The sequence below is a fragment of the Jaculus jaculus genome, chromosome 2, assembly GCF_020740685.1.
Source record: "Jaculus jaculus isolate mJacJac1 chromosome 2, mJacJac1.mat.Y.cur, whole genome shotgun sequence".
In the NCBI taxonomy this organism is placed as follows: Eukaryota; Metazoa; Chordata; class Mammalia; order Rodentia; family Dipodidae; genus Jaculus; species Jaculus jaculus.
The window spans coordinates 22,798,026-22,814,574 of NC_059103.1; the positions used below are offsets into that span (position 1 = coordinate 22,798,026).

General features: G+C 43.6%; 1 protein-coding gene and 1 pseudogene across 5 annotated transcripts in view; one reads left to right on the forward strand and one right to left on the reverse strand.

Annotated features, from left to right (window-relative positions):
* The window catches only part of Znf236 (zinc finger protein 236), a 134,113-nt gene that overhangs the window by 43,807 nt on the left and 73,757 nt on the right, over positions 1-16,549 (reverse strand). For all 5 annotated transcript variants that reach the window (XM_045142551.1, XM_045142550.1, XM_045142553.1 and 2 more), the window contains exons 13-19: positions 15,910-16,170; positions 12,276-12,529; positions 10,437-10,538; positions 9,620-9,771; positions 5,418-5,521; positions 4,852-5,003; positions 2,610-2,822 (exon numbers count right to left, since the gene is read on the reverse strand). In XM_045142551.1, coding sequence (XP_044998486.1) covers positions 2,610-2,822; positions 4,852-5,003; positions 5,418-5,521; positions 9,620-9,771; positions 10,437-10,538; positions 12,276-12,529; positions 15,910-16,170 — 1,238 coding nt within the window. The remainder of the gene's footprint in view (positions 1-2,609; positions 2,823-4,851; positions 5,004-5,417; positions 5,522-9,619; positions 9,772-10,436; positions 10,539-12,275; positions 12,530-15,909; positions 16,171-16,549) is intronic.
* LOC123458536 lies at positions 7,556-8,043 on the forward strand (annotated as a pseudogene).

A 16,549-nucleotide genomic window follows, 5' to 3' on the forward strand; every position in this document is an offset into this window, starting at 1 on the left:
AACAGAAGATATCAAAAGGTTATAGGAAGTATGAGAGAACTAGATCCCTATCAGAAGATGTCAAAGGGCATTGCAAGTCTTATATTTGGCCAGCCAAGCCAAATGAGCCAACAGGTGCAATAGTGGCACATCTATCATGGTCGAAACCAACTGCCCTCTAATTGGACTGGAGGCCTGCTCCATGGGAGGGAATATATCCATGATACTGAAAACTTAAAACAGGGGTAGTCATGAGCCCTAGGGTTGTAACATCTGCTGCTGTCTGGCTAAATGTATATACTATGTTTATCAAACTACCCAGTAAGCACTTCTCTTAATGTTCATACCCTTATATTAATGCTACTCTCACTTTTGGTAGAGAATCTTCTCTTTTCAGATTGTAGTGACCTTAGGATCCTGACTCAGAAGGCATCAAGGTGCTGGAAAAAAGTGACCGGAGTGCTCAGCACTGCAATATCTCTATCACATCTTCCAAGGTTCAGGGTCTTTTGTGAAAGAGGTGGCGGAAAGAACGTAAGAGCCAAAGGAAGGGTAGGACTCTTTACAGCGTACTCCCCCCAGACAGAAAATGTCCTGGATATCCATGACCTCACAGTGCCTGCCACTACCTACACAAGACCATCATAATAAGAGGAAAAGATGATGACATCAAAATAAAAGAGAGACTGATTGATAGGGGGTGGGGATATGGTGGAAAATGGAGTTTCAAAGGGGAAAGTGGGGGGAGGAAGGGCATTACCATGGGTATATTGTTTATAATCATGGAAGTTGTTAATAAAACAAATTTTGAAAAAAAAAATATCAAAGGGTTATTATAGGAAGTATGAAGGAACTAAATCCCTATCAGAAAATGTCAGAGGGTTATAGGAAGTGTGGGGGAACTAATCTCTATCAGAAGATGTCAGGTGTAGGTGGGACAAACCACAGATGAGTTTTCCCTATGATCAAGAAAGATGCAAAGATATCCCACACATGAAGGTATTTGTAAATGCTGAGGCAGTGGCATGCTGAACCCACAGGTCAGCACTGAGGCTTCTCTACCACTGAGAAGGAACATGTGGCTAGATTCACACAGGATTCATGACACACCACAGGATCCAGATGGGACACTTTATGTCCTGTACCCTATACCTCACATGAAGGAAAAATGACTTGTTCTTTATGCTTCAGCAGATCTGATAGCAGAAGTAACAGCTAGAAATAAGGCATTACTAAGTTCTATCAGACTGAAGTACTTCATGAGGTACCAATGGTCAGAAAAAGTTGTCTCAATAACACAAAAGTTAGAGCTTGGATAATTTAAAGGCAATCTTGGCAAATTCTAAAGACCCAGTCCTTGAAATCTAAGACTAAGAGAGAGACCCTGCAGTCTGACGTGGAACCTCAAGGTCAGATGACAACATACAGATAGAGAAAGGATCCTCAGCAGATCAAATGCCCTCCACATAGCATGGGCATGACACAGCAAGAGCCACTGTTCAGTGACAGCAACAGCTGCAGCCCAGACCAGACTCTGACCCACACACCATATGGGTGTGTGATACTGCATTTATATTCATGTTAATACACAGTACAATGCTATGTGCTGCTATCGCCTGTGGAAAAAACAATGTGTGCATTCTAACACTGCGGATTTGACTTTACAAAAAAAAAAAAAAATTACCTTAAGTAAAAAAGGCACATGCAAGCAATCATAATGGTATGGGAGTTGGGGACATGAACTTGTCTCATGTTTGACAGAAAATAAGATTAGGGGGCTGGAGAGATTGCTTAGTGGTTAAAGTGTTTGCCTACAAAGCCAAAGGACCCAGGTTCGGTTCCCCAGGACCTATGTAAGCCAGATGCACAAGTTGGCACAGGCATCTGGAATTCATTTGCAATAGCTAGTGGCCTGGGTGTGCCATTCTCTCTATTTGCACCACCCCCATAAATAAATAAACAAAGAGAGGAGGTTTGGCTTTCCTGGCAGACAGCAGATAGCTTAGTCAGCAAAAGTTTAAAAGGGGTGGAGGGATGGCTTAGTGGTTAAGGCATTTGCCTGCAAAGTCAAAGGACCCAGGTTCAATTTCTCAGGACCCATGTTAGCCAGATGTACGAGGGGGCGTACACATCTGCAGTTCATATATAGTGGCTGGCGGCCCTGGCAAGCCCATTCTCTCTCAAATAAGTAAAATAAAACAAAAAAGTAAGAAAAGTTAATACTTGATCAAAAAACAAAAGAGCTGGAGAGATGGCTCAGTGGTTAAGCGCTTGCCTATGAAGCCTTAGGACCCCGGTTCGAGGCTCAATTCCCCAGGACCACGTTAGCCAGATGTACAAGGGGGCGCACACATCTGAAGTTCATTTGCAGTGGCTGAAGGCCCTAGCACGTCCATTCTCTCTCTCTCAATCTCTCTCTCTCTCTCTCTCTCTCTCTTTCTCTCTCTCTCTTGCTCTCAGATAAATATTTTTAAAATTGAAAAAACCTTTCTAAATTTAAAAAAAAAAACATCAGTGTACTACTTAGCCAAAGCTATATAGAGCAGATTTCAAAAGTCAAGATGATTTGTTCATTAACTTATGTCTAAATGAACATTTGGCTAGTAACTGTGAGTCCACAATGGAAGTACCTCCTCCCTCTGTCTCTGCTGGTGCTGAGGTAGCAGAGGGGACCGTCTGGTGTCTCTTCATGTGCTTTTTACAGTGAACGGCAGTGCGGAAGCCCTCTTCACAGAACGGACATTTGTACGGCTTCATGCTCATGTGTGTGGCCATGTGCCGCGTGAGGCTGCCGTTGGTGGTGAAGGAGGCATTGCAGATGCCGCAGCTGAATGCCTTCACTCCTGTGGCAACAGACAAGGCGGAGGTGAGGAAAAGCCCCAGGTCCTCAGAGGCAAACAGAAACAGACATGTACTGTTAGCGTGTGTAGTTTTCAAGAACGAGACAATGCCAGAGGATTTAGAGAAACGTTTCTGAGGTTTGTAGACTGAACCTCAGAAACGTTTCTCCAAATCCTCCTCTGCATACCTTGTGCAGCCAGTGGCCTGTTAGGCTGGAGTCGGTGAAGACCCTCCACGGCTACAGTTCTGATGAAGTCCAACTCTGAGCCCTTCTACACTGGACCAGTAGCTCCATGTCAGTCAGAATGGCTTCTTCCTGCCTCCTTAGTGGCACCTCCCATGGACAACTAACTTGCTGAAAACCATCCTTCCAACAGCCCTTAAAGTCACTCCCTGGACATCAGATAACGGGCACAACCATAAGACTTTTCCCTTTTTTTTTTTTTTTTTTTTTTTGGTTTTTTGAGGTAGGGTCTCAGTCTAGCCCAGGCTGACCTGGAATTCACCATGTCATCTCAGGGTGGTCTCGAGCTCCCAGTGATTCTCCTACCTCTGCCTTCCAAGTGCTGAAATTAAAGGCATGTGCCACCATGCCCAGCTTTTTTTTTTTTAAATGGTTTTTCAAGGTAGAGTTTCAGTCTATCCCATGCTAACCTGGAATTCACTATGGAGTCTCAGGGTAGCCTCAAACTCCAGAATGCTGAGATTAAAGGCATGCGCCACTACGCCTGGCTGACTTTTGCTTTTTTGAATAGGAATATTTGTATATTTCTAAGTGATACACTATCATTTTCAAACAAAACCTTATACATAATACATATTGACTGATGTTGATGTATATGTTAATCAACAGATAACTGTAATATACTAAAACATATTTAATTGCAAAATACATATCTAATAAAAAACTAACAAACTATATTAAAACAAAATCTTACCATAAAACAATCTTAACTTTAAATGGGCAGAAGATTAAACAGATAACTGTCAATAAGCACATGAAAAGATGGTCAACATCTCTAAACCCCTGAGGATAATCCCAGTAAACAAATACACAATACTAAGTACTGAATACTCAGTAAGCTAAAATCAGGGCATGGAGGAATCAGAATACTCCTGCATTGGTGGGTAGACAGATGTGCACAATAGTGTGCCTTACATTGGAAAACAGTCTAACAAATTCAAAAGTTAAAAAATGACTCTCAGGTCAGGCATGATGACACATGCCTCTGGATCACTATGAGTTCAAGGCCTGCCTAAGACTACATAGTGAATTCCAGGACAGCAGTATTTGCCTAAATCTGCAAGCATGCTGAAAACATACTAAAATGTATACTGTAAGTGAAATGAGTGACACATGGATTATATCTCAATAAGCTATAACATTATAAAGAAGGAAACTGGGCTGGAGAGATAGCTTAGCACTTAAGGTGCTTGCCTGTGAAGCCTAAGGACCCAGGTTCAACTCTCTATAACTCATGTAAGCCAGACACACAAGGTGACGCATGTGCATGAGGTCACACATGCACACAAGATGGCACACATGTTTGGAGTTAACTGCAGAGGCTGGAGGCCCTGGCGTGCCAATTCTCTCTCTCTTTCTCCCTCTCTCTCATATAAAAAGAAAGAAGCCAGGCGTGGTGGTACATGCCTTTAATCCTAGCACTCAGGAGGCAGAGGCAGGAGGATCACCATGAGTTCGAGGCCACCCTGAGACTACATAGTGAATTCCAGGTCAGCCTGGGCTAGAGTGAGACCCTGCCTCATAAAAAGAAAAAGGAGGAGGGCTGGAGAGATGGCTTAGCAGTTAAGGCATTTGCCTGCAAAGCCAAAGGACCCTGGTTTGATTCCCTAGAACCAACATAAGCCAAATGCACAAGGTAGTGCATTCATCTGGAGTTCATTTGCAGTGGCTAGAGGCCCTGGCATGCCCATTCTCTCTCTCTTTCAGTTTTGCTTCTTTCTCTCTCTCACAAATAAATAAATAAATAAAATATATTTTAGGAAAGAAGAAGGAAATCACAAAGTGACCTGTGTGTGTCTTCTCATGGGACTTGAGGACACCAGAGGAGACGAAACCACGCGCACAGAGCTTGCACTTATAGGGCTTCTCCCCTGTGTGGGACCGCACATGCTGCTTTAAGTGGCTGGACTTCTTGAAGCCTTTGCTGCAGTAGTCACACCTAGAAACCAAACACAGAGCTCAGGCCCGGCTCGCCTCGTGCGGAGCACATTGTCAACTGACCCAACACCTGAGAATGAAGACAGCAAAGCAGCTTCTATGACACTCAGCAAGCAAGGAGTCAGCACTCTTGGGAGACCAGGGCGCTGCTCCATACTCAGCAATGGAAAAAGGCAATTGCTAGGTCAAGTTCTCATAGTCTCAAATATGGCTTATCATTTTGAAATTAACAAATGACATAGTAAGTCCCCAGCAGGCAAACTATCTAACAATGACAGAAACATGACAGGAACAAACTCTCAGATCTCTTACAAAATAGAAATAAAAGTGACCCCTACTGCAGAGTTGAGAGAGCGGTCACAGAGCTCTTGGCCAGAGCAGGCAGGCACACAGGATTAGGGTGGGCGGCAGCTACCTGTAAGAGCGCCTGCTCTGGTCCTCACTGTCCTCCAGGAATGGTGGGCGCTGTGTCTGCAGGTCCAGCTCCTCTTGGGATGACTCTGGAAGCAAGCGAGTTGCCTAAATTGGACAGAAATAAGAGAAAGAGTATGTGAATATTTATAAATAAACATAAAGCAACTCAGTTTCAGTAACTAAGAACACAAATGTTCATCATTTCAGATTTAAAAGAGAAACCAAAAATGGTTCATTGCAATCATATCAAACAAGAATAATAAAATCATAGACACCTGAGTCAATATTTATTTTCTACTAGACACTTATTTTTGGTTGGTTGGTTAGTTAGAGACAAGGTCTCAATATGTAGCTGAGGCAGGCCTAGAACTCACTTTGTAACCCAGGCTGGCTACAAACTCATTATCTTCCTGCCTTAGTCTCCCAAATGCTGAGACTGTAGATGTTCACCACCATACCTAACTACTAACCCACTTTTCTAAAATATTTATTTGCCAACAGAGAGAGACAGAAAAGAGACAGAGGATGGGCACACCAGGGCCTCCAGCCACTGCAAACAAACTCCAGACACATGCGCCACTTTGTGCATCTGGCTTTACATGGGAACTAGGGAATAGAACCCAGGTCAGTAGGTTTTGCAGGCAGGTACCTTAACAATCCCTCCAGCCCACTACTAACCCACTTGAATACAAAGTCTAATCAAACATGAAGTAGACTATGATATATGGTAATAAGACAGTACTCTTGGGCTGGGAGATAGCTCAGCAGTTAAAACACTTGCTTGAAAAGCCAGATAGCCTGTGTTCAATTCCCCAGTACCCACATAAAGCTAGATGCACAAAGTAGCATATGTGCCTGGAGTTCGTTTGAAGCAGCAAGAGGTCCTGGCACACCCATACTCACTCTCTGTATCTGTTCTCAAATAAATTATATGTGTGTGTGTATATATACATATATATTTTTTTAATATTTTATTTTTATTGATTTATTTAAGAGCTTGTTTTGGAGGTCCTAGCAAGGAAGTGTAGCTGCTCGTAGATCCTTGACTGAAGACCAGTCCTTCTCTACTTGGGGAAGGTCATCCTTTTCAACTGAGCATGCAGCTTCGGAAGGGACACACATGGAGAAATGAAGGAGGAAGGGGACACCTGCCTAGCCAGCCAGAACAACCAAATCAACCCTGGCGATCAATGGGGTGACAGATGTTGCAGCTAGATTACCCTCACAGCCTTATTAATTTACTTGAGAGAGAGAGAGATTGGGCCTCCAGCCACTACAAATGAACTCCATTGTTCATCTTGTGCATCTGGCTTACATGGATCCTGGGGAATCAAACCTGAGTCCTTTGGCTTGGCAGGCAAGCACCTTAATCACTAAGCCATCTCTCCAGCCCTATGCCTTTTTTTTTTTTTTTTCCAGGTAGGGTTTTGCTCTAGCCTAGGCTCACTTGGAATTCACTATGTGATCTGAAGATGGACTCGAACTCACAGCAATACCCCTACCTCTGTCTCCCGAGTGCTGGGATTAAAGGCATGTGCCCCCATGCCTGGCTAATAAAAAATATTTTTTTTAAAAAAGGGTACTCTTGGACTGAAGAGATGGTTTAACAGTTAAGGCACTTGCCTACAAAGCCAAAGGACCCAGGACCCAAATAAACCAGATGCACAAGATGGCACATTGCGTCTGGAGCTTGTTTACAGCTGCTGGAGGCCCTGGTGTATCAATTCTTTCTTTCTCTCTCTCATAAATAATACATTTTTTTAATTAAAAGAAAGAGCACTCTTATCAATTGATTCTTATTAGCTAGGAAAGCTTGGATCTTCAAAGTCTCCCAAAGCCCACATGCTAAAGCTGGATTACTATCTTGTAGCACTACTGGGATGCAGCAGAACCTTTAGAGATGGGACCTCCATGGAAGTTTGGTCATCAGGGGCAACCCCTTGAAGGGAATACTGGAACGCCCAATGTTCCTCTCTCCCTAGTTCCTGGAACAGTGGAGACTCCCATGTACAGCAGTAGAAACCTAATCTGCCCACCAGACATCCACGACCAAAAGAGACAAGCCCATTCCGCTGCGTCACCTGCGGGGCGGCGCCGTGCTAGTCAGGGCTGTGCAGGAAGGCCCATCTACTCCGAAGCATGATCTCCACCCCACACTCATCGTCTGCTGAATACACTCTTCCTAGTACAGCTCTGAAAAAGTGTGCTGGCATTTTGAGGCCTACATCAGGCAAAGCTACTGACATCAGTAGATTTTAAAGACAGAACTAAGGCTTTCATTGCAATTGACTAGAACAAGATGGCATTACTGACAGCCTTCAGGATACCTTCGCAGCCACAAGCTGCCTCAATGTGAAGAATGATGCGACTGTGCCATGAGGAAGGAAGGCAGTGGCCCCATCACCTCCACTGTCTTCGTGACCATGTTTGGGGAGAAGCTCAAGGGCGCCGACCCTGAGGATGTGATCGCCAGGCCTTCAAGGTCCTGGACCCTGAAGGGTAGGCAACATCAAGAAGCAGTTATCAAGAACATGTGTGCAGCCTTTGCCCCAGGTGTGGGTGGCAATGTAGACTACAAGGACATCTGCTATGTCATCATGCATGGTGATGCCAAAGACCAGGAGTAGAGGACCCTCTTATGTCTTATAAGGCCTATGTTTCTAAGCCACTCCCACTCCCAGCTGACTCCCAATAAAATTCAAATGAAATAAAAATAAAGATAAAACTACTGATTGGCCTATAATTTTCATTACCATAAAAAAAACTTAAATGTCTCTAACTTGAGATAAGACGTAAAAACTTTTAATTGTGTGATACTTGTTTTTAACATGACATTCATTACATTTTCCTACTAATACATTTCTTTTAAGATTCCACAAACAGGGCTAGAGCTATGGCTTAGCAGTTACGGTGCTTGCCTATGAAGCCTAAGGACCCATGTTTGATGTTCCAAATCCCACGTAAGCCAGATGCACAAGGTGACACAAGTGTGCAAGGTCGCACATGCGCACAAGATGGAAAATGTGTATGGAGTTCAACTGCAATGACTCAAGGCCCTGGCATGCCAATTCATTCTCTCGCTCTCATAAAAAAAGAAAAGTAAAGCCAGGTGTGGTGGCACACACCTTTAATCTTAGCACTCGGGAGGCAGAGGGAGGATCGCTATGAGTTCAAGGCCACCCTGAGACTAAATAGTGAATTCCAGGTCAGGCTGGGCTAGTGAGATCCTACCTCAACAAACCAAACCAAACCAAACCAAATAAAATAAAATAAAAATAAGCCAGTTGTGGTGGTGCACACCTTTAATCATAGCACTCAGGAGGCAGAGATAGGTGGCTCACCATGAGTTTGAGGGCACCCTGAGACTGAATTCCAGGTCAACCTGAGCTAGAAAGTAACACCCACCTGGAAAAAAAAAAGTAAAAATAAATAAATAAAAGATTCTACAAACAAAAATACTTATGTCAGGGCTACAGAGATGGCTCTGCAATTAAAAGCACTCCCTTGCAAAGCCTGATGGCCCAAGTTCAATTCCCCAGTACCCTTGTAAAGCCAAATGCACAAAGTGGTACATGCATCTGGGGTTCACTTGCAGTGGCTAGCAGCCCTGGCATGCCCATTCCCTCTCCCTCTTTCTCTCTCCTTACAAATAAACAAAAATATTAAAAAAAAAAAAACATTGTCTGGAGAGATGGTTTATCAGTAAAAGCACTTGCCTATGAAGCCTACGGATCCATGTTCACTCTCTCCAGATCCCACATAAGCCAGACAAACAAAGGTGAGGCAGGTGCAAGGTTGCACATGCCCACTAGGTGGCACAAGGGTCTGGCATTTGATTGCAATGGTTGAGGCTCTGGTGCACCTACTCTCTGTCTCTCTCACTCTTTCTCTCTCTCTAAAAATAAATTAAAATAAATTCAAAAAAAAAACTTACGAACATCTTTTAACTTTCCTATATGACATACTAATGACTTTCTGACTTTTGTCCAAAAAGGGAAAGTCATGCCATGGTATTACATTTGTGAGGTAAACTGAGATGTTTTAAGAAAAGAGAAAGAAAGCCCTGTATGCTGTGGACAAGGTTTCGCATGTGCTCACCTCATGGCACCTCACCATCATAAGCAAGTAAGTTCTGAATACTCATGTCAGGGGACAGAATGGCACCTGCCGGATAACAAGCTATGCAGCCCCTCTGCAACTCACCACGTTCATGGTGTCAGAGCTTGGGTCCTGCAGTAAGTTCTGCTGGTGGAAACTCGTGGACAGGGCCTGAGACTCAAGAGTGCTGGAATCCTGCAGCTGTTGCACAGGTGTAAACTGAGTCTGTTGATTGTATGTGTCAGTCACTGTAAAACCTAAAATGAATTCAGAGTCAGGAATTCTAGAACAAATGTTAAAGTGACACAAAAGAAAAAAAGTTACACATAAAAACAGCTGAAAGGGCTCTACTTTCTGAGTGAGGACTAGGATCACTTGTTACAGCACCTCTAAGCTACCAGCTGATGGAAGAAGGCTACACTGTCCCTGGTACAGGTTTTACTCTAGCCATGAACACCAATCACCACCAAGCCCATTCCAACCTATTGCCTTTTCTGGACTGGAAACCCTGTGTAAAATAGCTGTGAAAGTCACTTTTTAGGACAGACCAAGCCACAAAGTAATATATACCAAAAAAAATTACATAATACAGATGGCTGGAGAAATGGTTCAATGGTTAAAGTGTTGCTTGCAAAGCCTAATGACCTGGGTTCAACTCCCCAGTACCCACGTAAAGCCAGATGGACAAAGTGGTGCATGCATCTGCAGTTCATTTATGGGGCAAGAGGCTCTGACACACCTATCCCTCCCCTTCTTCTGCTTATTTCTTGCAAATAAATAATATTTTAAAAGATTATAACAACAGAGGTAAAAGTATCGGGCTTAAATCATGAGTATTTTAGAAAGGCCTTCAGAGAAACACTTAAAAGTATTACAAAATCAACCTAGCAAAGGCCAGCTTCTTGGCAAATTTCACACTAACCTTGTGATAATCCTGCCGACTCAAAGGACTGCTGTGAAGTAGTCTGCTCTTCAAATTGGTCCATGGGCCCTGGGAGAGGGTCCTGAGGGGCTGCAAACCCATCTAAGGGTAAGAATGCAAAGAGAATGGCATTTACATACTTGAAAGTTCGTTTGTATCTATCGATCCATATATTAGTGAGTTTTCAAAATCAGCCTCCTTATTTTGAAAAGACAACTGGGAAGCTCTATATATGGTTCCATAAAGTCATATATGCATGTGTGTATATGTATAAACCAATGCTTTAAAATTTGTATATATGTAAAACGCAGCAATACTGAGCAGTTCTACAAGCCTTTCTGAGTGCTGTTTCTGACATATTAGGGGATAAAAGGTATGTGATCCTGCGCCTAGACTAGGTACATTTTGGAACAACCACAAAACAAAACCATAACTTGTTCCCAATCCTGTTTAAGACAAGAAGCCTGGGCCAGATGCAGACCAGCCACTACAGCAAGCACACAGCTAGCTGAGCTGACATTTTTTAGTAGCCTGACTCTGTTGAGGCACTGCTTTACATTCTGGGTCAGACTGCTCATCTCACTGCAGACCAGTACAGATTTCCAGTCTGCACTGGTGGGATCTACACTGAGTCCTGTCACAGAGCACGCAGAAGCACTACTGAAAACAAAGACATTCTCAGGAGATTGGTCCAAAAGCAGGTTATTAAAAAAGTACATAGCTCTGACCACTTGGAGACTTCCAGCTGTGGCTATTATAAAATATAACATGAGGGTTGCAGAATTGACTCAGTGGTTAAGGCGCATGAGTGGAAAGTGTGAGGACCATGGTTCAACTCCCCAGTACCCACGTAAGCCAGATGCACAAGGTGCCACACATGCATCTGGAGTTCATTTGCAGTGGCTAGAGGCCCTGGTGTGCCCTTTCTCTTTCTTTTCTTCTTTCTTTCTTTCTCCTTCCCTCTCTCCCTCCCTCCCTCCCTCCCTCCCTCCCTCCCTCCCTCCCTCTCTCTCTCTCTCTCATCCCCCCTCTCTGTCTCAAACAAATAAATAAAACTAAATCTAAAAAAAATAGAAAAGAAACATGAGCTAGACCTGGTAGCACAGGCCTACTATCCTAGCTACTCAGGAAGCTGAGACAGGAGGATCACCAATTCAAGGTTCCAACGTGATAGCGTGACCCCACATTTAAAAAACCACGTGACTTTTATTGCTTGCTAAGAATAAGTATAATTTTAATGTGATGTTTTTCAAATGAGTTAATGATAAAAAAGAACTCATTAGTAATAATAATAATAAAAAGTATATAGGAACAAGCTGGAACTGAGCCAGAGCCTTTTCCCTGTTGACCAGCTGTCATGATGCTAGAAAGAACTATGCAGGCTGCTGGGAGAGAAAAGTTATCAATGTCTTAACCAGTAGTAGACCCTGCCAACTTTATAGCTGGACAACCAGGCCAAATATACCTACATGGGCAATGGCATCACATCTGTTATAGGTGACACCAACTCTCTCTGATTAGGCTTGAGGCCCATTCTGTGGGAGAAAATTCATGCCTTGTACTGAAAACCATGTCATTCATGACCTCACAGGGGCTAAACTACCTACCTACACAATATATGCATACCTGTAGGAAAAAAAAAAAAAAAGACATCAAAATAGAAAAGACAAAAAAGGAAAAACGGGATTCAATGAAGGGGAATTTGGAGGGGAAAAAGGGAAAGTGGTAGGAGGGGAATTATGATCATGGTATATTGTCTGTATGTACAATGGTGGTAAGTGTGTGGGGACCTGCCACTCTGCAGGATCATGGAGAAAGCTACAACTTCTGGAGCATTACCTTCATCGGCTTCTAAAGGTTGATCCGTCAGCTGCTGCCCAAGGGCCTCATCTTCAGTGCCCACCACGTGCTGTGGTCCTAGCTCCAGCATGGCTTCAGGGTCTGCGGTGACGCCATCCGCGCTCTGTTGCAGCTCTGCCCCCTCCATCTCCACCGGCAAGGGAGCCGACACCTGCATGCCCTGCTGATCCACGGTGCCGTCGTCCATTGAGGTGGCCTGCTGGTGCTGCTGGAGCTGCTGGGCCAGCTCGTACCTTAAGGCGAAGCAGTGATGATACACCAGGTTAGACACTGGGGACAGTGTGCACAGTGGCTACACCTGTGCAAGTTGTCACTTACTAAAAATATTATTTTTATTCTCAACAATTTTATTTTGCAATCATGATAGCAATCTAGCTAAAACTTATACACTTTATAACCCTGAAGTAAACTATGTTTCCTTAAGCACTTCTACAGGCCATAAAACATAACGGATGAAAGAGAGGGGAAGAAGAGCATAAGCAACAATTTCTTTAAGTTCAAGAAGCTAGCAGTTTGGAAAGCCTGATGGCCCAGGTTCGATTCCCCAGTACCACATAAAGCCCGATGCAGAAAGTGGCACATGTATCTGGAGTTTGTTTGCAGTGGCTGGAGGCCCTGGTGTGCCCATACGATCTCTCTCTCTCTCCACCCCCCATTCTTTCTCGGTCTCGCTGTCTCTCAAGTAATTTTTTTTTTCTTAGAAAGCTGGCATTGTGGTACACACTTGTAATCCTAGCATTTGGGAAGCTGAGGCAGGAGGACTGTTGTAAGTTCAAAACCAGTACGACTAAATAGTAAGACAAGTGGTCTTACACTCTGCTCTGTGACTCACAGTGCAGGGCACACATGGTTTTTGGAGGTTGTGTTTGGTATAAAGTGTCCCTCAAGTCAGGTGTGACAACAGTTCAGAAGTGGGCTCTGGAGCAGTGACTGGAGGGATCATGAGGGCTCTGACTTCATCCTGGACTCATCCCTCATTAGACTGCCAGGACAGAGGCATTTGGGGAGGTGGTCCAAAGAAAGACGTGAGGTCTAGGTAGAGGGAGTCAGTAACCAGAAACATGCCTTTGAAGAATGCATCCTGTCCCCCGTTCCTCCTATTTCTTAGCCTCCAGGAGGTAAGCAACATGCCACATGCTTCCAAATGCTCTGACCTTCGGCCTCACCACAGCTTAAAAGCAGTGATACCAGCCAATCAGACTGCAACCTCTGCATGTGAGCTCAAATAAACATGTCATTCTGTCAACTGTTTCTCTCTGATGTTTGTCATAGCAACAATAAAAATCAACTACCACAACTGGCCAATTATCGATTATGCTTCAAAACATGTATTGTGGCACACACGTCACTTCTGGTTTTCTCATGCTAGTGACGTAAGAGCAGCATTCACATATACAAAACACACCTACTATGTACAATCATCAGGGCCAACATTTTCACTTGAAAAGAACGATGAACAATGAATTTAGTGACAAAGATCTAACAACTTTAAGAAAAAAAAAACACCTCAATTATCTTTTTGTTTTGCTTTTTTTGTTTGTTTTTCGAGGTAGGGTCTCACTCTAGCCCAGGCTGACCTGGAATTCACTATGGAGTCTCAGGGTGGCCTCAAACTCATGGCAATCCTCCTACCTCTGCCTCCTGGAGTGCTGGAATTAAAGGCATGCCACCATGCCCGGCTCCTCTCAATTATCTTGTTAACAGGCTGGACAACACACACAGTAGCAAAGACAGGAAAACATGGTCAGGGTCCCCAGGTACCACGGTGTATGTGTTCTACTCCAGAATCTTTTCCACCTGCCTCCTCCAAATTCCATGTTTACTTCCAAAGTCTTTCCTCTCCTTTCTTTTTTTGGAGAGCCAAGAGTCAATTCTCACCTACTTTTGCTACAGAATGAATAATGTAACAGCCACTGGACACACAAGCTCCTGAGCTCCAGGCCTCTCTCGTGACACAGCTTGTGGACCAACTTGGGTCAGGGGAACCTGTCGCCCTGTGACATGAGCAGAAACAGCATACTGAGCATCCATGCCAGCAAGGGTTCACAGGTCCCAAACACATGCACAGCATCAAATGTCCCACACCAAGTGCAGTGCAGCATGGCCAGGCATGTAATTGTGAGTGACATCGTATGATGTTATCCAATGGTCACAAGCAGCTTGTAACTTGATGGCTAAGTTAACTATTCCAAAATCAAGTCAATGTGTGATGTGTGCTCAAACATTCAACTCAGGGCAACACACACACACACACACACACACACACACACACACACACACATACAATCTATCATAGTTAGCTTATTCTAATGTGTGGGGTTTGTTTTTGCAGGGAATAAATATGCAGACAGATACATTTGGGTTAAATTACTGTCTGCCCAGAGGTCAATGTTCTAGGTCAACAGGTTAATGCCTTTAAATGGCTGGCCTAGTACTCATTTCAGATAAGCTGAGATGCAGCCACCTTATCCGTGATTACACAGCACTACAGGATGCTGTTGCTTACAGGAGGACTGGTCTACCAAGCCTCAGCTCTAGTCAGAAAGATGTCTCTTTTGTATGGACCTCCATTACAGCTTAGCTAACCTACCAATCAAGTAAAGGTGTAGGTAACAACAGTGAATGGTGGGTTTACAGGATATCTAAGACACATGCTCTGTCACCCAACAACACAGAATGCCAATGATATTCACTAATAATATACCTAGAAACCAGAGTTGGATTTATTTTCTTACTACTTTTATTTATTTATGAGAGAGAAGAGAAAGAAAAAAGAGATAGTATGAGCACGCCAGGACCTCTTGCCCCTGCAAATGAACTCCAGACATGTGCCACATCATGTATCTGACCATACATGAGTACTGGGAACTGAACAAAGGCTGCCGGGCTTTGTAAGCAAATACCTTTAATTGCTGAGCCATCTCTATAGCCTGAGTTTCTTTATAAAATCTTTACCACCTAGCATAGCCCAGCATTTTATCTAACGATTATCAGTTCTAAAAGAGAGCTTACCATAAGGTTTTTAGACCAAGCTAGGCTGCCCAATACCAGAAGTAAAATGATAGTACATATGTATAATCCCAGCACTACAGAAGCTGAAGCAGAAAGATCATAAATTCAAGGCCAGCCCCCTCCTTTTTTTTGAAACAAGGCTTCATTTGCAGATCTGACTGGCCTTGAACTCACAGCAATGCTCTGGTCTCAGCTTCCAAGGTGCTAGGATTGTAGGCATGGGCTACCATACCAGGATTAAAAAGCAGTTTTTAATTAAAAAAAAAAGTAAAGGTCGAACATGATAGCATACACCTTTAATCCCAGCACTTGGAGGCAGAGGTAAGGAGGGCTGCTGTGAGGTCAATGACAGTCTGGCACTACACAGTGAGTTCCAGGTCAGCATGGGCTATAGTGAGACCCCACCTCGAAAATAAATCAGTAAATAAGTTGATGATCTCTTTCATCTGCAACTCTCAAGAGATCCTCAGGCCCTGACATCAAGTCTCTTTAGAAATAATAATACAGATCTCAAAAAGTCAGCCACTTACTTAAAAATTCTCCACACCTTATCTGGAAATTATAAAGATTATGAAAAAGCGACCATCAGCATTATACCTACCTATGGGTTTTCATATGTTTTTTGCAATTCAGTGAGGTCTTAAATGTTTTCTGGCAATAGGGACACATGTAGGGACGAAGGTCATTGTGTATACCCATATGTCGCCGTAAGCTGCCACCAGTGGTGAAGGCGCCATTACAAATCAGACACTTGAAGGACTTCAGCCCGGTGTGTGTGCGGACGTGGGCTTTGAGCACTCCTGCAGAGACAAAGCCTCTTCCACACTGAGAGCATTTGAAAGGCTTTTCGCCTGTATGTGACCTGAAAGAGAGAGAGAGAGCCTTCACACTCCAAAGCCTTGCACAATGCTTTATGTACAGCACACATACACTCACAGGACTTCACACCAGCCTCACTTTTTTTTTTTCTGGTAATAAAAGAAACTTTTTTTTACATGTCAAATAGTTATCAATTTAAATCTTGGTAAATTTTATAAAAACAAGAGGTAATGTTGTAATAAAATAGCCATAGCAGTCTGGAAAGATGGCTTAGCAGTTAAGGTACCTGCCTGGAAAGCCTAAGGACCAAGATTCAATTCCCCAGGCCCCACATAAGCCAGATGCACAAAGTGGCACAAACGTCTGGAGTTTGTTTGCAGTGGCTAGAGGCCCTGGCATGCACATTCATTCCCCCCTCCCCC